General features: G+C 37.7%; 1 protein-coding gene across 1 annotated transcript in view; it reads right to left on the bottom strand.

The window, feature by feature from the left end:
* The window catches only part of LOC113656445 (metabotropic glutamate receptor 7), a 207,154-nt gene that overhangs the window by 34,334 nt on the left and 144,929 nt on the right, over positions 1-27,891 (bottom strand). Inside the window, exons 7-8 of the mRNA XM_027167722.2 lie at positions 22,705-22,850; positions 3,924-4,859 (exon numbers count right to left, since the gene is read on the bottom strand). Of these exons, the coding sequence (XP_027023523.1) occupies positions 3,924-4,859; positions 22,705-22,850 (1,082 nt within the window). The remainder of the gene's footprint in view (positions 1-3,923; positions 4,860-22,704; positions 22,851-27,891) is intronic.

Genomic DNA, 27,891 nt, shown 5'->3' with positions numbered 1-27,891 from the left:
ACGTAGCACAAGCCTAGCTCTAACAATCCCGCTTTACTCGGCTGCTTTGCTGACGTCAGGCCTTCACACGCTGCTGCTCTCAGCTACAGATGAGTCTGCCTTCCTCTAATGAGCTTGGCTCCTGTCTCCGAGGAGTCTGTATCATCTGTCCTTCATCACACTCTATGTTAGCTATAGATAACGGTGCTAAGAGAGAGCACTAACTGGTACAAGTATGCTGTTGAGAAACATCTATTTATTTGTTGTACGGTTTGCTCCCGCATGTAGAACACAGTCAGTGCAAGTTCTTTTGACGGATCACTTTTATGCTATGATGAAACCTGTCTATCCTCAAGGATGACCCCACCCCATTGGCAAGGCAACTGGAATTACTGAATGATAGTGATGAGTTTGGAAATAATGTAAATCATGGACTATATGAAGGGAAAAAAAGAGTCTTTGTGAAGAGGAAATGCTGTATCTGCTGTACCAGTACCTCATTAAACCATGTTGTATTTATTTATTTATTTTCTATTTTTAGAGATGTGTCTTTTTAGCAAAGCAAATATACCAAATGGGCATTAGTTTCAAAATGACTAAGTAGAGATATAATGACAAAAAAAACAACAACAAAAAAAAAGCCAGTATTAACAGTAATCAAATATTCTGAGCTGTGTTTAGCAGCATCTCTGTGCCTTCATTGCATTAAAGCTCATCTAGCCTTTACTGTCATTGCCATAATTCTACCTTAGAGAATGCACCTACAGTAAACATCGCCTTGTAACAATGTATTAAATCATTGTAGTTAAAAATAGCAGTGCCGTAAATCGCTGTAGACAAAAAAAACCCCACAATGATCCTACTGACCCCTCAGTTGTGTTTTGCCACGTACAGTCATATTACCTCATCCCGCTGTGCCTGAGCTGTACATGTGTTAGAAGAAAACAACAGTCTGCAAAGAAACACTAGCATGCTTTCACATTGTGAATATTTGAGCAGGTGGTAGAGTTTTCCTGTTCATGTCATTTTTCAAAAAAAGAAAGAATCCACTTGCTTATAAAACTCAGGCTCAAAACATGTGTCACATCAAAATGTACAGATCGGACATTCAGTTGTGGCGACCCTGAACAGGAAGCGGTCGAATGACAACAACAAGTACTATGTCTTTGTTTTGACATTCTATTTCTTTACTTCAAAATTTTACGTAGTACGTTGTTATATTACCGTACCTAGTACGTTGTTATATTACCGTACCTAGTTGTTCTGATTCAGTAACTCATTAATTCAAAATATTTTGTTTTAATATATTTTCAAGATCATTATTTCAACAACATATGTCAAGATCATATCTTGTAAGTTTAACTTAATATCTCATTAACCCGATGTTATAACTCAGGGTATTACCTTTATTTCAAATTAGTGTGCCATTTGTTGATGGAATAAATTGATTTCAATATATTTTGGCTAGTTACCCTCTTATAGAGTCAAGATAATCTTGCAGTATAACTTAACATCTTATTATTCTCTTGTAATAACTCAGGATATTGCTTTAATTTGAACTTTAAGATTTCTTCACTTTTTAACAGAATATATTTAATTCTGATTAAATTCAGAATTTCAGGATATTTTGACACGATTTCTTATGATGACTTATTACATTCATATCATATTCTGTTAGATTAACTTTTTATTGTCATGTAATAAATCAGAATCTTGTCTTTATTTTAACTTCAACTATTTCAGGATATCAAGTCTACTATTTTTAACTTAATATAACAACATATTCTTCTGCTGTAAAATCTTACAGTGCAACTTTTCAAGAGTATCAAATAAATACAAGGTTTTGGCATTATGTCACATCTTTAAGATACTAAGTTAAACTTATTAGTAGATTATTAATAAATATCGTATTATCTTGTTCCGAAGTAATCATGTAAAGATAGTATCAACATTTTACTGGGTTTATGTTACTATTTCATCTTAAGGTATCATTTTTATGCCCGAATAACCATTATTAAAAAAACAAACAAACAAAAAAAAACAACAATTTTTGTTCTTAATATCTCATTGAATATATAGATAGAATATCTTTGTCATTGTTTTGGCATAAAATCATAACATTTTTTTTTTTGCTTTAACCTTTTACTTAAAGTTACTAAGTAAAATGAACAGATCTTAGAAGTTATCTTTGTTTCTTAATAATATTTTCTTCTTATTTTTTTTAACAGTGTTAAGTAATAATTAGGTCAAGATCTGAAATACAAAGTAAATATTAAGTAAAAATATCAACAAAAAAATGATTATTCAAATATCTTGTTTTTTAAAATATCTTGTTAAATTTCATGTTAAATGTTAAATTTCACTCAATAAATTGCAATTTGTTGCTTTTCTGTTTTGTTGTGAAGATGCTGTTTCATTTCTTGTTCCCATATTTAACACAATTATAATTTCTCGTTTTTTTCTCCCTAGCAATTTACCTACTAGCCCTGTGAGTAATGTTAATAGAGAAGTAATTATTGTAGTGCTTATTGTGGATCCTTATATGACATGCTTTACTGCAGGCGTCCATGTTTTCCTGAGTGGAAATGCTGAAATGTATTGAGTTTGGAAATAGTCCAGTAGAGTACAATGAAAGGCATAATCACTCATATAAATTATAGACAGAACAGCACTGTAGAAGTATATCAAAATGCTTGAATATTAAAAATCTTGGATGTTAGTTGACAGTTTGTTCAGTCCATTATTATATCCGTGATCACTACTGCATTCAGTGTGCCACATGCACTGGAATCATTTCCTTTTCAGCCCTGTGCTTTAAGTAATTGCTTTTCATTCCAGCTATTCGTATGATGAGAAACAAACCAAAACAACAAAGGAGCAAATGTCCTGATGATTATGAAACAGTATCGGCTCTGTATGTATGTATGTGTGTGTTGTGTGTGTGTGTGATCCTTTAAACCGAGTCATCATTACCATTCTGGCCTTCCAGCCTACAAGCCTACAAGCCTATCGGAACGCTACCCTTTTCCATATCCAACAACAATTTATCCTTTCCTATGAAAGATGGATAGTAGTTTAGAGGTGGAAAAGCCAGACTCTGGATTGCCCACAGCTAGGAAACAGGTATTACAAAACATCACCATTACAAAAACATTCTGCAAATGGATTTGAAATGGAGCTGAACGTGTGATACATATGGGAGGTTATTTGCCATACAGAAAATGACAGCAAGCAGATTTTTCAGGCAGAAATTCTTCCAGAAAGATGGAATAAAGATATGTTGTTTTTTAATAAATAAATAATGTACTCGGCTCGCTCTGTGAAAGCTGTACATGTATCAGCTGGGAAAATAAGCTCCAGATCATCAGCTTCAATCGACACAAATATATTTCCCATTGTAGGAACAAAGCCTCTATCCAAACCATCTTTCCAGCTTAGAACATCTGCTGTGAATGCAAACGTTGCTATCTGCAAATCTAGTGGGCACTAGCTACTGTAGATCTTAGCTTTGGTTCTTCAGATAAGGGTTGGATTTTGAGCTTAGTAGCACAAGGTACAAGATAGTACAGGATGGGAATCCACCATAGATAGGGAATGGACTCCAGTCTATCACAGACTGTCATACAAACACAGATTTTTATTCACACTAAGGGGTATAGCTAAATATAGCATAGTTAATCCATTTACTGGCATGTTTTTGGGAGGAACCTGGACAAGATCCACATGGACACAGAGATACTATGTAATACTCCACACTGGCAGTAACTGAAGGTCAGGATTGAGCTGAACTGGACTCCTGGTGCAACATGCCATGTTTTTTTTTTACACTGAAATCTGTCCTGCCAAATTCATTAATTCCTGGTTGACACTTTTAAGCAAATTCTAATTTGACCTAGATGTGTAAGAGTCGTTTAGTAAAAGAACAAACAATATGTATACTTTACCTTCTCTGCAGACTGAGCTGTTCCAAAGAAAATAGGAATGAAGGCCAGCCAAACGATACAGGTGGTGTACATGGTGAAGCCAATGGGCTTGGCCTCATTGAAGTTCTCAGGAACTCCTCGTGTCTTGATGGCATAAACCGTACATGTGACCATGAGCAAAATACTGTATCCTAGTGAGCAAATTATTTGTAAATCTGTGATGTCGCACTTGAGCACCCCCCTAGCTTTGTCTGGATTGATGGTTTTCTGTTCATCATAATCGATTATAGTGTTCGGAGGATCCACCCCAAACCATATGAAGACTCCAAGAAGCTGCATTGAAATAAGGCTCGATGTTATCGCCAGCTGCGATGTTGGACTGATCAGTCTAGGTGGTGTCACCGACTTCTTCCCCTCTTCAAAGATGCGGTAAATTCGATTTGTCTTGGTTAGAAGTGCAGCATAGCTGATGCACATTCCCAAACCAAGAAAGATGCGCCTGAACGAGCACACGGCCACGTCCGGTTTGGCGATCATCACAAAGGTTATGATGTAGCAAAGGAAGATCCCTGTGAGAAGCACGTAGCTGAGTTCCCGTCCTGAAGCCCGCACGATGGGCGTGTCATTGTAGCGAATGAATGTAGCCATGACGAAGATGGTGGCCACAATGCCGAGCATTGCCAAGAAGACAGGGATGACAGCCCAGGGAGAGTGCCACTCTAGCTTAACGATGGGGATGGGCTGGCAGCCGGTCCGGTTGCCATTAGGTCGCATGTTGTAGGCACACAGCTTGCACGTTGTTTCATCGTACTGGTACTGGTAACCATCACATGGCTCGCAGTGCCAACAGCATGGCATCCCTTTTACCGTCTTCTTCCGCTGACCGGTCTTACACGGCAGGCTGCAGATGGAACTAGGAATTTCAACATCACCACTGGGCCACTGCATGTCCTCCATCTGGAAGAGGTCAACAAACAACACGTGTTTAATAATGTATGTATAATGTAATGGAAATGTTTTAAAGGTTCTTTCTTAATAATGTAACATCTGGTGAAGCCCTTTCTGAAGAAACTCGATCTATGGTTCTACACTGAATCTATAAGTTAGTGAACACTAGCTAAAAGAACTGCAGTTAGTAGGCACTAGCTCACAGAATCCCAGTTAGTGAACACTGGCTAACAGATTCTTAGTTATTGATGAACAAGATCTCAGGTAGTGAATGTTAACTAAATGGATCTCAGTTAGTAAACAAATGCAAGCTAACAGGATCTTAGTTACTATAAACTAGCTGACAGGATCTCATTTAGTGAACACTAGCTAACAGCACCTAGGTGAACTGGATCTATGCCATCCTGGAGAATCCTTTTCTAAGGGCCTTTTTACACCTGGTCACTTCATGTGTTTTCTCTGATCCGATAGCTATCTGATTTGTTAAAACTGTTGCATTTACATTAGGCCACATAAATGTGTCTCGGCGAATCGGATATCAATCCGATCTTTCTATTCCCGCCCAGTATGCAAATATATTTTACTTAATTTCCGGGTTAATTGAAATGGAACACGCTTTGGTTTATGCGGTTGCTACAAAAAACAGCATTTACTGTTTGCTGCATTTTCGCTGGTGGCAGCAGTGCATTTTAAGACCAAACGAGACACCTAGGTGAAAGATCGGAGCCAGCACTGGTGGGATAACATATTTGTTTCTGGCATGATACACGACACGCGAGTCACCTTTGAGTGACGTACTTCCGTTTGGGAGGAGTATAGCGCTGACGTATGTGGCTTGAACAACCACATTCATTTACACTTGTCCAGTTTCATCTATAATGCGTCCCAGACCACCTCCTGAAGGGGTTTGTGCGATCGGCTTTATATCCGTTTCGAAACCGTTTCGGAGGGCATTTAGACCTGCTCTTTTTACCATCGGATAGCTATCTGATCACAGAAAACGCATGAAGTGACCAGGTGTAAAAAGCCCCTATGAGTGGGGCTCTTGTCTCTTTTTTTGCTTCCAGAGTAAATGTAGTCTGTGTGTAAATTTGCCAGTCTGTGTTTTTCTAAATTTGGTCAGAGGTTTTAAAAAAGCTGCTTAAGAAACAACAGCAAGAGCTATGATGCAAAGTTTCAGCTGGGATTTCTTACTCAATGGCCGTTTTTCATTTTCTGATCAAACCGATAGAGTAAGTAATGTTAGTTGACCAGCGATAACCACCGCTGAAGATTTGTTTTATGAAACACATTTTTCAGATTTATTTATGTTTTCAGTGCACAATTGTCATTTTTACTCTTTGTACCAGTCCTCCCTTTCTAATCTGATTGCAATGCGATTTAAAAAAATATTTTCTTCAGTCCTTTCAAGACCCATTTCCATGGAGACGGTGCTGATTTTAATTGAACAGTTTTAATTAAAACTTCCAACAATGAGATGATGAGAGAAATCAAAAGTAGAGAAGTCATTAACTAAATAGTTCTTCTGATTGACTGATAATGCTCAAAAAAAAATAAAAAATAACGAATAAGAACAAGGTACTGTGTATGGAATGATGAGGTGACATTTCAGAGGAAGCATTAAAAAAAATGCCAAATCTTTATTCACCTGATGGTTTTGGAAAGAACTGCAATAACAAACTGATCAATATTTGGTTCAATATTAAGCACAATTGCAAATTTCTCTTGGTCATATAAACAGGCGGTCATTGCCAAAGGCTAAGCAGTAACGATTAAAGCCCTAGAAACCTATTATTAGCCACTGCTATTGTCAGCCAGTGTTTGTTATGGCAAGTTTCTCAGCCTTTCCTCAGCAACAGCGTGAATGGAAGAGTGACACCTGGAGCGAGAGGAAAGAAAAGCCGAATCACATGGGCTGACACACACAGTCAGCTGCTTGATTGGATATGGCCAAGTATTCCAGTGTGTGAACAAAAGAAGACACTTCGCTGCACTCTTCTAATCTAGCACAGCCACCCATCTGGGATCAGAGGTAGACAGAAATACAGCAAGAGGCAGGACACGTCTTTTATGAGTCACCCATTGTACTTGTTGTGTGAAAGGTCCTTTTCTAGTGCATCACTTGCTTCTCTGTGTTTCTGGCTGTTTTCCTACATCGAATCACCTCCATTATTCACACAACCTGCAATGCTCATTACGCACCCAGGCACACACTTGAAAACAAATGCTAAACTGCCACTAATGATGCATACCCTCAACACATCAATGGCATAAGCCTAGTCAAAAAAAAATCAAGCTGGTGATTAAAAGGATCTTTGCTTACTGGAACCATAACCCTTGGAATTCACACTCACTTAAGACTGATTTCAACAGCATTTTAAAGTTATACCGTATGAGATTATCCAAACAAGGAATTTCATAAATAAAATCTTGGCTGAGTTCTCGCATGGATAGATTCTAGATTCTCTGTAACAGATTATGCATTGAAACTTTCTGTACAATTGACCTGAGTTAAAATGATGTATTCTGCCAATCTCAACAATCTATATAACGATGTATATTCCAGTTTCTTAGAAAGTCAGATTGCCGATACCCCTGAATTAAACACATTTGCTAGGTTCTGCTTATGTCATAAATCTGGGCTCAAGTTGTATTGGAAAATAGCCCTTTATATAATAATATCAAAATCACAGCTAGAAACAAACAAAAATAAAAGAGGAGTTTGGCTGTGTAAATGAAGACAAGATGGGATACCCGTTCTTTAACCCGAGTGTGATGTAATAAGGATATTTATTTTGTTTTTTAGTATGCGTGGTAGTTTTGCAGCGTTCTGTATGAGAGCTCAGGCGTGAAGGATTGTATTGTGATAATAAAAAATGTGATAAAAATAATATTTTAAATGATGTGTGTTTAAATGTGTGCCATCCTCCTATTGCATGTCTTTAGAAAAACTTTACATCTTAATGCAACTATTGTAACTGTATACATTGCAATTGTACTGATACTCATTGTAGTCATGCCACTGGCAATATCCCTACACAACTCTGATCTCTTATTCAGCCATGGCATGGAATCGTGGTGTAACCTTGGGCAATCAACTGTCATTTTCCTTGCATTTGACACGGTCATGTCGGTTTCTTCTCTACAACATCAGAAGGACTCTGTAATTTTTTTTTATCCACACATCCTCACACTTTTGTCATTTTGAGATTGAACCACTGCAACTCACTTGCTGGCAGGTCTACCTGTGAACACAACTCGTCCTCTGTAAATAATCCAAAATACAGCTGCAACACTTGTTTTCAACCTGCCTAAGTTCTCACACACCACCCCACTGCTGTGCTTAAGGTAGCTGCACACATCAGATTCAAAACACTGATGCTTGCCTACAAAGCCAAAAAAAGGACCAGCTTCCTCTTACCTTAAAGCTCTTGTCATTCCTCGCACTGCACCACGCTCCCTCAGATCTACTAGCACTGCTCGACTGGTCAAACCATCTCTCAGGGTATGAGGTAGCTATACAGCAAGACTCTTTTCTGTTCTTGCACGGATGTGGTGGATTGAACTTCCCCTAGATGTCTGAACAGTTGAGTGACTGGCTTCATCTTCGAATGGCGGGTGAAGACCTACCTCTTTCAGAAACACTACATCTAGCTCTTAATTTCATTAAATAAATAAATAAATAAATAAATAAATAAATAAATAAATAAATAAATAAATAAATAAATAAATAAGGACATCTTCCAAATGCTGTAAATGTACCCAGTGTAGTTTGGTCTCACCAACCTTAGCATACAGGACTAAAAGTTGAGCAATGCCATCAATATATTATGCTTTCTAAGAGTAGAAACCTTTGTCACTTATACAATACATTACAGAACAGTGAGATTATTTTCTTTATCCCAGCTTGTTAGGAAGTTGGGGTCAATGTGCAGTGTCAGACATGACTGGCTCCTTTGGAGCAGAGAGGTTTAAGGGCCATTCTCAAGGGCCCAACATGGCAGCATGGCTGACCTTCTGATCAATAGCCCAGAAACTGAAGCATTGAGACACCACTGCCAGGAATAAATTGCACACTTGCAAGCATCTAAAGAGCACCTAAACCGACCCTTATCCTTAACCTCAGTAACCAAGTGGAAACCTTTTGGCTCTTGTTTCCTCTTTTCCTCTTTTGGAAACCAATTGTCCACACAAGGACAAAACTGTCAAATAGTTCTATTCTTGTGGTCCCCAGCTAGTTATAAAAACAATCTTTGACAAAGAATAAATAAATGAATGAATGGATGATAGCAAGAAGTAAAAAGGTACACAAAAATCCATTCAATTCCTCCTGCAACAGTTCCACTTAGGGCACAATCTCTTGCTTGAATGAAACTAAAGCAGCTTGGGCTAGTGCTGTCAAGTACACAAACTCCACAGAGGCTGTAAATCCAGCCCGGCCTGACATATACTGAGTGGCATATGGGGTCAGAGGAAATGGCCAGGAGAAAAGACTGAAAAACTCTGACTAACTCCTGCACTGTAGACAACACTAGATCAGGAGTGGATTACTTGTGCCTCAGTGGCAGATTGCTTCTGCTCCAGCCACAAAGTTCAACGATTTTACAGATTAGACTTTGTCGCACTATATTTATGAATACAAATGAGGCACAGCCTACATATTCTACATGTGATAGAAGTTCTTACACCATAAACTCTGCTTTTTGTTTCTGAAAACTATTCTGATGTGAGAGGTATTGCAGTATATTTAACCTTTTTATCCATATTTTACATAAAATATGCTGCTTGACACAAGAATTTTTATGACTAGGGGTCAAGTCAGGAAATTACTGAGAAAAGCACTTAGAGTAAATTGTATAATATAGGACTGAAAGAAGAATATGAGGAAGAAGAAGCCTTTATTTGTCACATTAAAGCACAGAGAAATTATTTTCTTTGATTATTCCAGCTTAAGAAGTTGGGGTCAGTGCATAGTGTCAGTTATGATACAGCACCCCTACAGCAGAGAGGGTCAAGGGTCTTAAGTGGGCCCAAGTGGAGCAGCTTGGAGGTGCTTGCTTGAACAACCCTGAGACTTAGACTTAACCTTAGACATTAACCTTAGATTTCAACTCCCAGAATGCAATGCAGCTATCTAATGCAGTCGTGCTGAGTTAAATTAGACTCACTTTTGCTAATATAGAGTGTGATAGAGCAAAAAAGGACCTTGAGGTGGATGAGCTACAACAGTAGATAACAATATCCGATTCTTGTCAGCAGGCAGAGGTTCATTAAAATGATACAAAACTGAAACATGTCTCTACAGTATTATGAAGGTTAAGGGCCTTAAAAAACAGTGAATTCAACCATGCACAAAAGACCGAACAGTGTAATTTTGTTGGTACCGGGATTCAAACTCACACCATTCCTATCAGTTGTCCATATCCCTGGCTTCTGCCCCTGGCCAGTGCTCTGTCCCTACAACAAATATACTGTACTATACAAAGCAGGACTAAAGCACCCACAGTTGGCCAACAGGTATTATTTCTAGGCACTTTTGCCGACAACCATGATGGGAGGACTAATGTTATGCAGTGTGGTAATTTGTCACAGTGTGCAGTTATGCAGTGTGGACTAGTCACCAGCGGACTTCTCCAAGGAAGACACACTAGACATGGAGAGCACATTTAGAGAATGTTACTTGGTGCCAACACATTCCTGAAGGCTATATAGATCTATTCCGGTATGTTTAAGCTATGTATGTGGGTCTATGGTAGGATACGATTTTATGTTCTATTTCTATGAAATATGCTAATCACACATCCAGAATTAGGAAATAAAACATATTATAAAACACATGTTCCGGTCATATTGCTGACAGATCAATTGGGAAATTGGGAGTGTAAGATTGTGCATGACTTTTGTTTTCTATGTGTATGATTTCCTACATCATTAGGTCCAATTCTGAACTACTGAAAGTGCTCCCTCTGTTTGAAGCAGTTGAAAGAGGGCACCGTGCTTCAGCCTCAATCATTATGCCCACAGCTTCAGTCTCTTATCAGTAGTGCCCAGGTTTTATGCTTTTACTGGCACCATTTACTGTCAAGCGCACTTGCCAATAAATCATCCCTCCTGTCTGGCTAGCATCACAGGTGAGGCAGAAATTTAAATGCCATTAATACTGAGGCTAAACCAAGTGGTCTATGCCTACATGTTTACCATATGGATAATTTCATACAGAGCATTCAAAAAGTAGTGTCGAGTTTTAATGGGAAGAAAGTTTAATACTACATAAATATTCCATATTGAACTTCTTACTCTTTGCTCTTTTCAAATCGAACTTACCACTTCATGTGCACAAACACCTGTCAATCATGTTTGTGTGTATTTCAAGCAGCTGCCCTTATGGAAAACTGACAAATGTTTGTGATCGAATGAAGGGAAAAAAACAAATCCTTAATTAAACCATATTTGGGTAACAGAGATGAATTTGTGTAATTGTTATTATGTGAGTGTATTTATGTACCAGCTACTGTATGTAATCATGTAATTGTAATTCGGTAATGTTATCATGTAGCAGATAAACAGTTGTTTATCTAATAACATTAGGTATCACAATCATAAATATATAATCATATCTAATTATAATTATAATAATATCTAATTGAAATATTATAGTTATACAATTGCATAGCTAATTATATCATGAAAATTGTGCAATAGCTATGTTATATAATTATGCATGTGCAGTTATATGAAAGAAATGTAATTGCAATGATGAGATATTTATGCAATTATATGCTAGTTATGTAATTATTTAATCACATAATGGTTATTTCCTGAAATTGTTCAAGTGAATTTAATTGAACACATGACGTCAAAGTGATTTGTTCACAATAAAAGTAATCTTAAGCTGTTAATGATGTGAACACACTCAGTATTATTATTATTATTATTATTATTATTATTATTATTATTATTATTATTATTATTATTATTATTATTATTATTATTATTATATGATCTGGTAAAAGTATTTCACTAAACCTGTCTAACATGTAAAAGGAACACTGGTACTTAGGAGTTTCTAGCCAGCCACGGTTGTATAGCACTTACTGTTCAACAGCACAGAGCTTTTTATCACTGGACCTTTTCCCAGAATAAACAGGCCCTCAGATACATAGTGTACTTGCTACTTTTTATAACTTCTAACAAACATTTGGCCTCCATCAGATGGATTTTTAAAAGTTATTGAGCGCACTGGCAACTCAGCAGCACAGTGGCACAGGTGCCAGATGGTGTTCGTTTGAATTAGAGTGTGAATAAATCCTGAAAGCTAAAGTGTGCAAAAATAGAGATGAAAAGGTGAAAGAGATAAAATACTTGCAAAAGACAGGTTCAATAATAAACTTAATGTTTTCCCTAATAAGCCTAAGAAAATATCATGCTGTTGCATATACTGTAGTCTGGAGTGAGGGCATTCCCTGAGGGCAGACTCTTAAACAAGGATGTTCCTTGGGGTTCTATATACTGTATGGGTTGTACTGTATATATCCTGAGGTTCTGTATTTGGCTTGTGGAACCATTGGGAAGCAATGAACCTTTTATATGCTTTTTGGAATGTTACCTATATGTAGATAACTTTTGAAATGACATATTTTAGAAAAGATCGTATAGTTTATTAAATTTGTGAAGTAATTGAACTGAAATGAGAAAAAAAAGAGTTTTGCAGTTATTAATAAAGTATATCATTTGATTAGGTTTATATATTAAAACTTATATTAATCAATTTAAAGAAACATGTTGGGGTTTCATATATGAAGCAAGTGAAAGAACCATTTGTTCCATAACATTTTTCATTATATAATTATTATAAAACAGTATTACTTTGTTTCGTCTCAGACACTGTTCCATTTTAACATACTACATTTTTTAGTAACTTCGGTAATAATTTTGCGATTATTAATATTTGTATAACTAGTAATTCAGTAAAACATTTGAGCATTTTTTCCCCAAACAAGTGGAATTATACATCACTGAACACACCCAAGAACAAAACCTTTTTTCTTTAACACATCATTTACAGGTTTAACAATATAATTCCATCAATTCATTTCAATTCAATTATTTTTTTAAAGTATTAGGAAAATATATGCCACAAAAATTTACTTCTTTATTGGACCCATTTGAACGTCCTGTTTTTTAGCCACATATACGTGTCCTAGTATGAAAATTGCAACTGGACAACATATAAGCAGTCGATTAAGTATACACTACATATAACATTACCCAATGGTAACAGTTCAATTCAGGCTTCAAGTCACGATGTTTATGGTGATAATAAAAGCACAGATTTTCACTATATGCATCATGTAGCCCCAGTGGTATGCAGGTCCCACTTTCTGTACAGGTTCACGGTACTTGCAAGCTATTGCCTCTTTTAGCGTTATTAACTCCACACTATCAAGGATTTCACAGCTCTGTGCCGTCTGCCGAGTCTTGTTGCTTGGAAACCAAGATTAACCCCCCTCCTTCCCTCCTGACTCATCCATCTCTTATACCACACACATATAAATGTTTTTTTTGCAGCTGAACATGCTGTGGTCAGAGTGGTTTTGGATCAGCAGATAGTAATTCTTTAGGAGTCTTGGTAACATGACCTGTAGCCCTAATATCACACGTGACAAGAAGGTACATGATGTACATGCCTGATGCTTCAGAGTAGGAACTGCTGGGAAAAGAGCCATGCAGCTCTGCACATCTGAGCTTGATATATGCTCCCTAAAGCAATTTCCTACCAGCTGTTATGGTGCGGTTCATTATTTGGACTTCAGGGGTCTCCTTCCGGTTGTCCTTAATACTCATCATGAAGAGCAGTGTAAAAATCTGAAGAAAAAAAATTAACGCTGTTGCTATGGATACCGGAGCGAGATCCATCTCTTTGGCCTTGATGGTATTCCTTTACTTTTTTAAACCTCCTCCACATTTCATGTGGTACAGACTGTGGCAAAATTCCATCTGCTTAGCTCCCTTGCGACACTGTACTAGTTTTTCTCAGAAAGAGATTCTGAGCATTGCTGACTATCTTAAGGCCTTTGTGCTAACAAGAGGCGTAGTGATGTTGTTGATGTTGCTTCTTGTTTTTCTCTTCCCTTCTCCCATCAACATGAAGAGTAAAAACGGTTATTATAGATAGGCGGAGTGATGGGGATGTTCGCAATTGTCAAACACTGTAACTGTCAGGGGTTTGTCACACAGCGAGCGTTTCGTTCTCAGTCATGTCACAAATTCAATCTGACACACTGGGCATGCTTGGCTGCTTTCTTATATGAGTGTTTGCGACAGTAATTAAGTATTCAGGGGGAAAAATGCCTCTTTAAGAAGATCCCATGGAGACTAGTGCAACGGGATGTACACAGCAAGCAAATTACTGTCAAACAGGAAGTGACTGACGAGGGAAAATTAGGTAGTAAGGAAATGAACCAGGGATGTTAATGAATGCTTACATGTACATGTCTGAGCCTAATATACAGCAACAGCAAAAACTGTGCCTCGACTTTTCTTTCAGAAAGTCATTTTCTCATGTATAAAACTTGAAATTAGCTTGTCGTCACCTTGGATCCATGAATACAAAATGTGTACCCCCTGAAACCTTATATCAGAAACGTGGCTTGTCTGCAAACAACTTGTCATAGCTGCAAGCCCAAACAAATAACAGGGGACTGAAGTGAAACCAAAATTATTCACCGTTAATGAAACTTCTTTTAGTCAATTATATTGGAAAAAACCTACAATGACAACTACTACAAAAAAATGAAGATACCTGACTAGAATGTGACTCCTGAGCTCATGAAGCACCAACATTCATTCATTCATTCATTCATTTTCTATTGCTTATCCAAACTTCTCAGGTCACGGGGAGCCTGTGCCTATCTCAGGTGTCATCGGGCATCGAGGCAGGATACACCCTGGACGGAGTGCCAACCCATCGCAGGGCACACACACATTCTCATTCACTCACACAATCACACACTACGGACAATTTTCCAGAGATGCCAATCAACCTACCATGCATGTCTTTGGACTGGGGGAAGAAACCGGAGTACCCGGAGGAAACCCCCGAGGCACGGAGAGAACATGCAAACTCCACACACACAAGGCGGAGGCGGGAATCGAACCCCCAACCCTGGAGGTGTGAGGTGAACGTGCTAACCACTAAGCCACCGTGCCCCCCAAAACACCAACACAATCTTTAAAAAGGTCTTCGGTAGACCTTCATACTGTACATGATCTCTACAAGCTCAAAATTTACTCTCAAACTCCACTTAAACTTTAGTTTTGAATTCAAGGAAGTGAGTAATTGCCCCAACTGGATTTAGGGAAATTTTCCAATAATATGCTAATTAAAATGAGCAATAACTGCCTGTTTTGGTATTGTGTTTGTGTATTATGCTTGATGGGTAATCTGTATTATGTTTGCTATTTACATTTTACTTTTTACTTGCACATGCACTGTAAATGCCTTCTGTGTTCCAATTCAATTCAATTTAATTTCAACTTATATTAAATGTGTTTGTATTTAAAAAAGCAAGCTTGATGTGACTGTGGAGAGGAAAAACTCCCTTAGATGGAAGACTAAGAAACCTTGAGAGGAACCAGACACAGAGGGGAACCTCATCCTCATTTGGGTGACACTTGAGGGTCTTAATATAAATATCCAGGCTAAAATTGTGTATTGATTAGAAGCTTGTTGTCCTGAAAGACCACATGTAGTTTGCATCTCCTCTTAGAATGTCCTAATACTTAATGACGTGGAATTAAACTGGAGCTGTTACATCTTGAGATGCCTCAGGATCCTTACAGGGGTTGGCCTCATCTCAGTGAAGGTCTGAACTCTTCATGACACCAAACACAAATAGAGCTGGTACAATCATTCCATGAATTAAAAATACACATATTTATATATTTTTACCTTGTCCATAGTTTTGTCTGTCTCACTGTAATGTTTTTTTGTACACCTTTTTATTCCAGGATTAAAAAAATCCTTAAAAGTTTGTGCATATTTTTCTATTTTTTTAATACTAGAAAACTGAAAAACACTAAAAATTCTAAGGAAGAGATGGCAGTAGAGAGATGGAGGTTTTTTCCTGAAACCCCATTTGCTCAGTTATTTTTGTTTGAACATTTCTGTGAAGTTTTCCAACAAATTTACTAGGTTTCAATTTCCAAAATATAAACAAACCACTAACCTGGCTTAAACCAGCATGACCCTGATCAGGCAGTTATGAGGGACCAATGTTGCACATTCATATTAATAAACCTTACAATAATTCATTTCCTGTTCGTATCTGGGTTTGTATTTTTTTTAAGAAGATTTATCTATTTATTCAAATTCTGAAGTGTAGTCAGTTACACCCCTGGAGTGCATTCATGATCAATCATCTCTTCCTGATGATAATAACGTGATCATCTTAAAGGTCACATCTCTATAGGTTTCCGTTTGACTTCTCACGAGTTTGACATTTGAATGAAAAGGAGTAAGTTGTTGTTAAATGCGATCCTGTCTGATACATCTGCCTCATTTCATGGATAACTTGCCTGATGTGAAACCAATTGAAAAATAATAACAATCAATAAAAAGGTGATTTTTTTTTTCCTTAGTGCTACTTGTTCAATGGGACAAATTGTAGATAGTACAGTATAAATAAAACCCTTTTTTTTATAAGGTGCAATTTTTTTTACATAGAATGGAATCCATTTAATTATTAAAGCCTCTGCAGCAAGCAGAGAACACATCAGAACATCTTGCACATCCACAGCCACCATTAAGCAATCCGATGAATTCTGTAATAGCCCACCTCACTATTAGTCACTGTATTTTTCTCTTGGGAATGGATTCAGTGCTGGCTCTCATCACAAACCCAGTAAGCAAGCGCGATCAACCCGACAACCATGTCGTAGTTATCTTCCAATCTGTCTAGAGGAGCCAGAAAGTTGTGGTGGTAGCGGTAAACAAGGGGTGTTTTCGTTCATTTGTTCATTTATTCATCCAATCATTTTAATTGCAAATACAATTAATTTAAATACAAACACGTCCAATCTTATTACAATGTGACCTTCCATTGCTGTCTATGTGCTGGAGTCCAGAGACAATATTCTGCAGCAGAGCAAAAGAGCTTTGTGCTTTCATAAAACTGCCGACACAAGTCCACACACATTTTGAACGTCGCCTGAGTGTTAGCTGAACCTTCTTGCCATTTTGCAGATTTACTCGGCAGGGGGAAAAGGAATGCGTGATGTGCAAATGACATTTGCTATCGGAGCCGGGGGCGATCCTTGAACATGCCTCCTCATCTGTGACTCAATAGCATCCAGGAGACATGAATTCTTTCTCTCTGTATCTCCCTCTCTCTTGCACTCTCTCTCTCTTTCTCTCTCTTGCACTCTCTCTCTCTCTCTCTCTCTCTCTCTCTCTCTCTCTCACAGTCCCTGATTCTCACAAAGCAAGTAATGATGTTGCTGAGACCTATGGAAGAACTGGCTTCTGAAAAATAATACATTTGTATGATATAATTAATAAAAAAAAGAGGCTGAGACATGCTGTGATAGCTGAATATATGAAGCACATTGCCTGCCATACTTAACTAAAATAACTAAAAGCTAGTCTGTAATCATTCATTTAATCATTCAATATTCACTCTATAAACTCTTTTATAAGTTGTTCCAACACCAATCGTCAAAGTAAATGGTGATTTCAAAGCCATTTCTTCTCTCTTAGATGCCCCAAGTACTTGTTCCTAAGCATCCACTTCAACCACTAAACATCTGTGTGTCCCAACTGAGGTAAAGTCAAACGTCTTACACCTAAAGCCAACGGTGTCCTGACTCATTTTATATCAGATTTATTGCAGCTATAAAATCATTCATGTGAAAACGTCCGATTAAATGCAAGTGTGCTGGTAAAAAGGGTTAAGGTAATAAGAGAAGCACATATAGAACAAATGTTACAAATTGTTGTCTCATACATGACATTGACACATGACCATGACTATCGCCTTCTATATTGACTTTCGACTCTGTATGAGAGTAGCAGCTTCTATTAAATTCAGACACACACAACAAAATAAGGTGAAGATGCCATGGATTTCTGTTTCGTCTTTCTCTGTACTGCACTGAATTTTGTTGCGTGTAAATTCCATGGCACCTTGCAGTTATTTTAATTGACCACACTTGCTAATGCTGCTCTGCATGCTCAGGATGGATACTGTTTTCTTTCCTTCTCTCTCTCTCTCTCTCTCTCTCTCTCTCTCTCTCTCTCTCTCTCTCTCTCTCTCTCTCTCTCTCTCTCTCTATGTTTTCATGCAATGGATATGTAAAGTCCTTTTCTGAATGTGAGCCTGGGGTCTATCCCAGGGGACTGGAGAGACAATGTAGGTTGCCAGTCCTTCAGAAAGCATAATCCTGCCACACTTGTCTCTTGGCTAGGGAGGAAACAAAGGAAACCCAGAGGAAACCCCCAAAACACATAGAGAACTTGACATGAATCAAACCCATAGTAAAAAAAAATCTTATTTAATACAGTTACAATTTTAAGCCAATTTGTAGTGCATAATTATATTTTGATGTGTTTATGTGTATCATCACAATAAGATTATGCTCAACAAATTGGCTTTAGATCTTTTAAGCAAGTATTTATTATACTAAAGCGATGGCTAAAAGCGTTCCTTTGTCAGTTGTTAGCTATATTACACCCTAATTAGATGTAGATCAAAACTAAAGACTTCAGACAGAAAACATTTCTTGTTTAAAGAAGTAGATTTGCATTAAAAAGCAAATTTTAATGATGTCCCAACTATCATTTTAGCAGAACTATTTGTTACTTGTTTTAACAAATAATTTTAGCTTAAGAGACAATCGTAATAGGCAAGGTCAATGCTGATAAAGTTCCTTATATTCCAACATTCCAGCAATATTGGTGGAAAAAAAAAGTGCCATGATTAATTTCTCCTGTTTGGAAATTACTCCAGCTTTCCTGAAAGCACCTATTTGACTAAACTGAGGGAGGAATCCATTGCACCGCCTGTCGATCCGATGAACCTGATAATGGTAGAAATGATTTTGGTCATGTTGAAATCCATTAAACTGCCCTGTGCTGCACAGGGGATTTACACTCTATTTGTATTTGACAGCAAAGCAAACATGAACCTCTTTTCTGCATCTGTTCTTCGTCAACTGAATGACAGCGTTGCCTGGCATTAATCCCAAAGTGTGTATGATCAATAACAGGAGGCAGGGCAGAACAGGGACATGGCGGCTTTCTTAGTAATTAGCGATCGATGGATCTGCTGGTGATTAAAACGAACTCCCAAGGAGTGATGTTCTACATAAAGATTTCAAGATATGGAGTTAGCACTAACTGTAAAACAAACAAAATATAATGAAGAGTGACTTTTTTTTTAATTATTCATTTTTTTTTTTGTTCTGATCAGTCAGAAAGTGTTGATTCATTTCCTGTCTAGCACATTTCCATTCATGTGCGTGTCCTAATGTGTTAACGTTTCTATCACAACAGCATAACAACTTGTTCATAATTAAAACATGCTAATAAATAAATGTTTGGAGTTATTTAGCAAAAAATTGCTGAAAGGACGAAAGAAGACATTCATCTAATACGTACTGTACATACGTAATTGTAGAAGTCTCCAATGTCGGCGCTTTGTAACAGTCACTACGATTTCTTCCAGGCTTTTATGCTTTGTTGTTCTCAGTAACCTAACAAGCTGTATTATTTTGTCCTACTCATTTCAAAAGAGTAAATACTGCAATAAATAGTGGCTGATGTACAGAAAGTTTCTAGCTGCTATAATGTAAGCAATAACAGCAACTAGCTTGTTTCATGTATGTTTCACTACATTAAAATAAATGCTTAAAAGAAGGTCATTTATTTAAAAAAATGTTAATAATTAGTCACTTGCTATAGAGTCAGAGGAACAATTTATATCCATGCTGTAATAGGAAAATATTCTTCAGGGTGATCATACAGTAGGACATGTCTCAGTAGGCTCTCTAGCTCCTACTGTAGGTGGCGAGTCAGTATATCATGTACATGAGCTGAGGCACTGGTAAGGAGTCACGAATGGCTCACTACTTATTGACTCATTTTCGATGATATTTTAATGTAACTTAAAAAAAAACCCAAACATCGCAACTATTTATGTTTTACAGGTCATTTAAGTATCTTAGCTTAATAACACCTTTCTGACATGCTACTTTAAGCAGAATCGTAGGCTAGCTAGTGAATTTATAAAATAATAAAACTCTTAAAATTTCTTAGACTCTTAAACCACATAGAGAACGTTAAATGAAGCAAAAATTATAACAATCTGTAACTTTTTTTCAACTGAGAGGTTTTAGAAAATATAATTTCCAGTTAGGGAACATAGTGAGCACTGATGCTCCCTGTTTTTAAGGTTTATTGTGGGATTTTTAGGGAGCACATATTCCAGTGCCCTGGAAGAAAAATAGCAGACTCTGATCAGTGCCCTGACTACTGAACTAGAGCGCTGATTGAGATGCAGCCATGGATTTTTTTTATTCATCAAAACAAAGCAAGAAGCAATCAAGAACAAAATGGAGACATAGCTTGAAGCTTTAGATGTTTAACACCAACAACAAACTACTAACACCAGCAGATGCTAGGAAACCCAGATGAGAACACACAGAATTTATCTACAGACAATAATCCAGGGTGAAATGAGGGGGATAAATGAAGAAAGAGTTTAAAGTAATTAGAAAGATCTCCTCTGGTAGCTTGTGCTCTAGAAAAAGCATCAAAACAAGTATTGTATGTATGTATTATAGATAAGACAATATATATTTGTGTTATCTCACATATACAGTACGTTTTAGCAAGACTGGCCAAAATAGTGCTAAGCTACAAGATAACTCGTAGCTGCGGTCCATAAATCAAAGCCTTGGACCAAGAATAATAATAAGCATTTAGCTGAAATTTGATTTTATCCATTAAATCATTGCAAATGAACCTTCTTTAGTAACACGTACTATATGATGGCTAATTGCAGCAAACCTAAATGAAGCAAATCTGCATCCGCTGTTATACACGATGAGAGGAAAAGATAGAAAAGGTTTGCCAGTTCTTTCAAAGGATTTCACAGACTGTCTTGAAATGCTTGATGAATTTTAATAACCAGAGGCGAACGAAACACTCATCGATGTATCAACTAAAGACCACAAAGCTCCCACATACGGTGCATATTATGAGTAATTAAAGTGAATTATTTAGTGCTTGGCCCCATCAGGAGAGAGAAATGTCATTGTGTAATTTATGGCTCTTATTGATTTTGCTTTAAGGCAAATCTGTTCACACTAACACAGACTTAAGAACTCTCGCTTGTGATTGGTCAGAAGGTGATTGGCGGTTGGAATTCTGATTGGTCGGTACTGGCAGCATCGCTGATGGACAATGGATTGATGTTTGTAGTAACAAATGATCCCCATGAGTGTTGTATGGTGGACAAAATAAAAACAGTTTGGTACTGTATGATGCAGAGCTCTGTAAGGAGTCCGTGAGTGTAGTCAGACCTGCATTACAGAATTTGTATCGTGGATTGTATTTACCTGGCTATTGGACTGTGTTGTTTCTATTTGTGCTCTCTGTTTGGATTTGTTTGCCCGCCCGTTGTTTAAAGCCAACTGGTCAAATGGCACGTCATCCATATCACATTAATACCCTCTACCCCGTTCACCGGTACTGACAGGAGAGCCATAATGTATCTCACTTTTCGACACATTTATCTCTTTGTTACAGATGTTGCATTTCCTGTTATATCCCGAATGTCTTGACAACACTGCGGTTGACCGTACCTACTATGTCACGAGCTTTCGAAGTGCAATTTGCTCCTCACAGAGTACATTTAGCAGGCACAGTTTGAACAGTAATTTGAACATTCAAATAGCAAGATGCATTGCAAGTGTTTTTTGCTATCAGTTCCTGTTAATATAGAATAGAATAGAGAATAGTTCTCATCATTGCTCAAGTAGATAGAATGTTCCTGATAATTTGCCCAATGTATACATACATATATGAATACATATATGTATATATGCATGTATGTGTGTATACATCGGGCATGAGCAGTATTAGGAACACCTGTTCTCATTCATGCAGCGTCTAATCAGCCAATCCAGTTGTATTGAAGTGCATACAATGGTACAGGTACAGATACAAAGGTACAGACCAGCAGCTTCAGGTAATATTCACATCAACCATCCGAATGAGAGGAGAATGTGATCTTATTGATTATAACCATGGCTTATAACCTGGGATTTCATACAGTGTTTGTGGACACAATGAAGGCCACAGTCTACTGTATTTGAGTATTGTTGCTAAGCATGTGCATCCATTTATTGCCAGAATATCCTAATAAACGTATCTTGTAATCTTTAATTGCAGCATGATACAGTATGTGCTAGATCACAAAGCGAGAGACGTCTCAAACTGGCATTGTCATAAACATGAAAATGAGTTCAGCATTCTTCATTATGCTTCCCAGTCACCGGATCTGAATCCAGTAGAAGAAAGAAGCCTTTATTATCAGCATTGCTCAATTGTTCTTGGCAACGTTGGCTGTGCTGGAGTTGTGAAATCCACACTATAATGCACTGAGGCTGTCTAAATACAAAAAGAGGTCCTTCGTACAGAAGAGTGTTCCTAATAAAGTGATCAGGAAGTGTATATACTAATGTAAACAAATAGAGTGTATTATTGTATTGTGATGCCAGCAGATTAGACAATGTAGAAGTAGAGGTTGTGTTCTTTTTCAAGTTGCAAACTACCTCAGTAGAGTGTACTCACATTAAGCTGGAGTGATTCTGTCCACTGTCCGATCGTTCTATATCCCGAAAAGCTGTTATTGGAACTGGAAGTTTGGTACTGGAAGAGATCGTACCGCCCTGGCGCATCTCCGTTCTGGTTAAACGTCACAGAAGTTGAAGCGCTTCCTAAAAGAAAAAAAAAAGTAAATCCAAAATCAAAAGGCAACATAGATTCATTTTGGTGATAATGATCATCACGGTGTGAATTCAGCATGGTAGATTAGACTTAGATGAGAAAGTATGGAGATCCAATTGAGCAGGGAAATTTATATGTGGCCCACGCTGTTCTGCTTTCCCATTCCGTCACATGCTTTTTACAGACAATCGCAAACACTTTTCTCAGCCGAGAAAAGGGATAGAGTCGAAATCTGCACTCTCTGATCTTCCCTTGTTCTGTTATTGCCAAGCTATTATACAGGCTATTGCTAGCTCAGAAGACGTTTATTCACTAGTCTCAATAGGAAAAGTGTTCTTTTGTTGTGGTTAGGAATAAAAAAGAGCAAGCAGCTCTTGGGTGAGGAGTTTGGGCCTGACACTCTTTCAGGTCCCTTGTCTTCTTTCTTGGAAAAGCTGATGGTTTGGAACAAAAACCAATGACAATGATAAGGTCAGTCTTTTTACTTCAGCTGAATACAGATGAAGATTTCTCATTTGTACTCAATTTAAGTTGGGTTTGGAGAAGTGTGAACAGAGCTTGCAGCTTTCTTGGTATAGTTCACATCACTAGAGCATTAAAAGCATTTCATAAAGCTAATTAGTTGATCAATGCATTATTGTTAAATGAACATATGTGCAAAAAAAAATCTTTTTTACATCTTTTTTTAAAAACAAGTTATTACTTGTCCTACATTAAGTCAGTTGACTAAGACATGGTGGGTGGATGATGTATGTTTTTTATGGCTATGTTGTAAATGTGCAATACAAGGCAATTATTTTTACATAAACCTCTCAATATTTGAAAATTTGTGGATTAAGCTAGTGTGCACCAAAGGAAAAACAACATTTACATTTAGAAGACAGATGCATTCAAATGACATATCAGCAATTTTGATGACATCATTCTGCACTTCTGCTTCACATCAGTTTTTCTGTCCAATCAAATGTTCTCTAGAATCTGATGTCTCTCACCCCCAAAATGTTAAAACACATTTGCCAAAGTTGGGCAAAAGATATCATCTCAGTATGCATGCCTGTAAGATAGTTAAGCAGGGAATGTCTTGAATTTTCTCACTTTTAGAAAGGAAAGGTTTTCTATGTCACAATTTTTTCTGATGACCCGAAATGTCATAAATACATAACAAAATGCTGCTCTTTCCGATCAGTTAGACTAATGATTTTCTTCCCCTTCCAACCTGATGTCAGATATCTGCCCTCTTGCCTCCCCCCATTTTTAGCTCTTCAATTCAATCAATTGAAAATAAAAAAGTCTGCATCTCTTCACTAGTGTGATGCAGCAGCACTTTAGTCCTTCGCTCGTTTACAATTGTACACTAACTCACAGCTCCCTTCAAAAGAGATTATCACACTTGCAGCACATGTGAACTAAATGCTCAGTATGTAATATATGTTTATCTGGTTCATGAATATGTTTCTGGTCTCTGGTTAAGGTTTTTTCAGAAGGGCATTTGGTGTAAAAACCTGTGCCAAAATCAAATATGCATATTGGATGATCCATTGTGGCGACCACCAAACAGGGACCAGCCGAATAGACAACAACATCATCATCTAATATATAAAGATTTGGCCAGCTAGAAAGTGTTGTTTCTCTGTCCAAAGAAAGGCTATCTAAGTTTCTGTCCACAATTTTGTAGCAAGGAACCTTTTCTAGCACCGTTTCATTTCAAGAATATTTACAGACACAGTTCTGATTGGGATGGTATCTGTACCCGAGAGACTTTTCTGTGCATAAGCCAAGTATCTGCATAAGCCTTGTGCAAATTACAAAAGCAAATGTTGGACGTCAAACATGTCTTGGCTATTTGACTACATTTGGAGAATTGTGTAAATGAGGCTTTTTTTTCCCTTTCCCTTTAATGAGCTGTACAAGCTGACAAATCTCTCACTGTTCACACTTCTCCACCTGCTCTGATCGCCAAAAATGTGAAAGTGTATCCCGGGCTTATCGCAGCCACCATTGTTGTATGTGTCGACCATTTCCCAAAAAAGCAGGGCAAAAGAAGAAGGTGCAGAAAAAAGAAAAAAAAAAAGACAAGGGCCAAGAAGCGATTAAGGCGTGATTCTGAATCGCTACACAAGAATGAAATGGCTGTGCCACACTGAGCCACAAGGGCTGGGCAATCTGCTGCTGAGCTTTTTGCACTTCATTATCCCCGCGCTGTAGTGCCACCTGCTGCAGTTTCAGCTTTTAGTCAGAGAACCTGCGGCAAGAGAAAATGGATGCACAGAGTGTCTCGCTCCTCTCAAAGAGTCAGTGTGACACGCAGCCAGCAAAGCGGTAACTATTCTTCTCGAGAACTCTTTGTCAGCAATCGTGGCTAAATTGCAGCTTCAAAGTCGTTCATGATGTCTCTGTTAACTAGCCTGGATACGTGGAACATCGCGAGCGGTTTGAAGGAGCGATTTAGCTGTGTTATTGGCATGAGGGAGAGATATTCATGATAACATGAGTACAGGATGAGAGAGACATCATGCACCATAAGAAGAAAAATAGTGGCGGCTGTGAGAATTTCTGTCACATAAACTGTAGAGCCAATATACAGTAGAGCAAAGTTTATAGTGATTATTAAAATAAATAAATAAACAAACAAAAGGGGGGTTATTTATATACAGTGGTGTAAAAAGTGTTGGCCCCTTTCCTGATTTTTCATTTTTTTGCAAGTTTGTCACACTTTAAAGTTTCAGATCAGTTTTATTTATTAAAGAGAAAACAAAATCCAAACCTACTTGTCCCTGTGGGAAAAAGTGTTTGCCCCTATATCTAATAACTGGTTGGGCCACCCTTAGCAGCAAGAACTGCAATCAAGCATTTGCAATCACTTACAATGAGTCTCTTACAGCGCTTTGGAGGAATTTTGGTCCACTCCACTTTGCAGAATTGTTGTAATTCAGACACATTACAGGGATTTTTTAGCATGAACCGACTTTTTGAGGTCAAGGACCAGCATCTCAGTATAATTCAGGTCAGGACTTTGACTAGGCCACTCCAAAGTCTTCAGCCATTCAGAGGTTGACTTTCTGGTGTGTTTTGGATCATTGTCCTGCTGCAGAACCCAAGTTCGCTTCAGCTTAAGGCCATGAACAGATGGCCTTCATTGCTATTCAGGATTTTTTGGTAGACAGCAGAATTCATGGTTCCATTTATCACAGCAAGTGTTCCAGGTCTGAAGCAGCAAAACAGCCCCAGACCATCACACTACCACCACCATATTTTACTGTTGGTATGATGTTCTTTTTCTAAAATGCAGTGTTACTTTTACACCAGATGTAATGGGACACAGACCTTCCAAAAAGTTCAACATTTGCCTCGTTAGTCCACAGAGTTTTTCCCAAAAGTCTCGGGGATCATCAAGATGTTTTCTGGCAAATCTGAGACGATCATTTATGCTCTTTTTGCTCAGCAGCTGTTTTCGTCTGGAAACTCTGCCATGCAGGCCATTTTTTCCCAGTCTCTTTCTTATGGTGGAGCCATGAACACTGACCTTAACTGAGGCCTGCAGTTTTTCTGTTGTTGTGGGGTCTTTTGTGACATCTTGGATGAGTCGTCACTGCGCTTTTGGCATAATTTTGATCGGCCGGCTACTCCTGGGAAGGTTCACTACTGTTCCATCTTTTCGCCATTTGTGTATAATGGCTCTCACTGTACTTCACTGGAGTCCCAATGCTTTAGAAATGGCTTTATAACCTTTTCCAGACTGATAGATCTCAATTACTTTCTTTCTCGTTTCTTTCTGAATTTCTTTAGATCTTGGCATGTTGTGTAGCATTTGAGGATCTTTTGGTCTACATCACTTTGTCAGTCAGGTCTTATTTAAGTGAATTCTTAATTGTGAACAGGTGTGGCAGGCATGGGCGTGGCCAGAGAAATTGAACTCAGATGTGATAAACCACAGTTAAGATTTTACCCTAATAATAAAAACATTTATTTAGCATGTTGTGTTTCCTTATGTTATCTTTGACTAATATTTAAATTTGTTTGATGATCTGAAACAAGCAAAAAACTAAAAAACTAAAAAAATAAGGAAAAGGCCAACACTTTTTCACAACACTGTAGTTTAAAAACAATAAATGTGTCACATTATTATTATTATTATTATTATTATTATCATTATTATTATTATAAGTAGTAGTAGTAGTAGCATTGTTATTATTATTATTATTATTCATTCATTCTCTACCGCTTTTATCCGAACTTCTCGGGTCACGGGGAGCCTGTGCCTATCTCAGGCGTCATCGGGCATCAAGGCAGGATACACCCTGGACGGAGTGCCAACCCATCGCAGGGCACACACACACTCTCATTCACTCACACATTCACACACTACGGACAATTTTCCAGAGATGCCAATTAACCTACCATGCATGTCTTTGGACCGGGGGAGGAAACCGGAGTACCCGGAGGAAACCCCCGAGGCACGGGGAGAACATGCAAACTCCGCACACACAAGGCGGAGGCGGGAATCGAACCCCGACCCTGGAGGTGTGAGGCGAACGTGCTACCCACTAAGCCACCGTGCCCCCTATTATTATTATTATTATTATTATTATTATTATTATTATTATTATTATTATTATTATTATTATTATAGATAAGAAAAAATGACACTTTCATTTTTTATTATTATTTAATCCACTTCCTGTAAAAATGTACCTTCTGTAAGGTCTTTTGACTTTATACTTAACACAAACTGACATGTATGTAGTATTCATAAATAAGAACAAAAACATGTCCTAATATTTGAACAAATAAATCTTGTTACAGATATAAATCCAGCAAAATCGTCCCATTCAAATTGGACCTGTTTGTCATAATAAACATAATAAACATCACTGGTCACGATTGGACAGGATGATTTCACTTAAACAAATAGCAAAAAGATGGAAAATGTGACAGTTTCCTACAGTTCTCAGAAAAAATGAGATTATATACGTGAAAGAGAAAAGTTACAGGGCTTGAATGATAACCTTACACACCAACTAGCTGTCACTA

This window comes from Tachysurus fulvidraco, chromosome 2, assembly GCF_022655615.1.
Source record: "Tachysurus fulvidraco isolate hzauxx_2018 chromosome 2, HZAU_PFXX_2.0, whole genome shotgun sequence".
NCBI classification, from domain to species: Eukaryota; Metazoa; Chordata; class Actinopteri; order Siluriformes; family Bagridae; genus Tachysurus; species Tachysurus fulvidraco.
The sequence above is the reverse complement of the archived record's forward strand: the minus strand, read 5'-3'. Positions and strand labels throughout refer to the sequence as shown.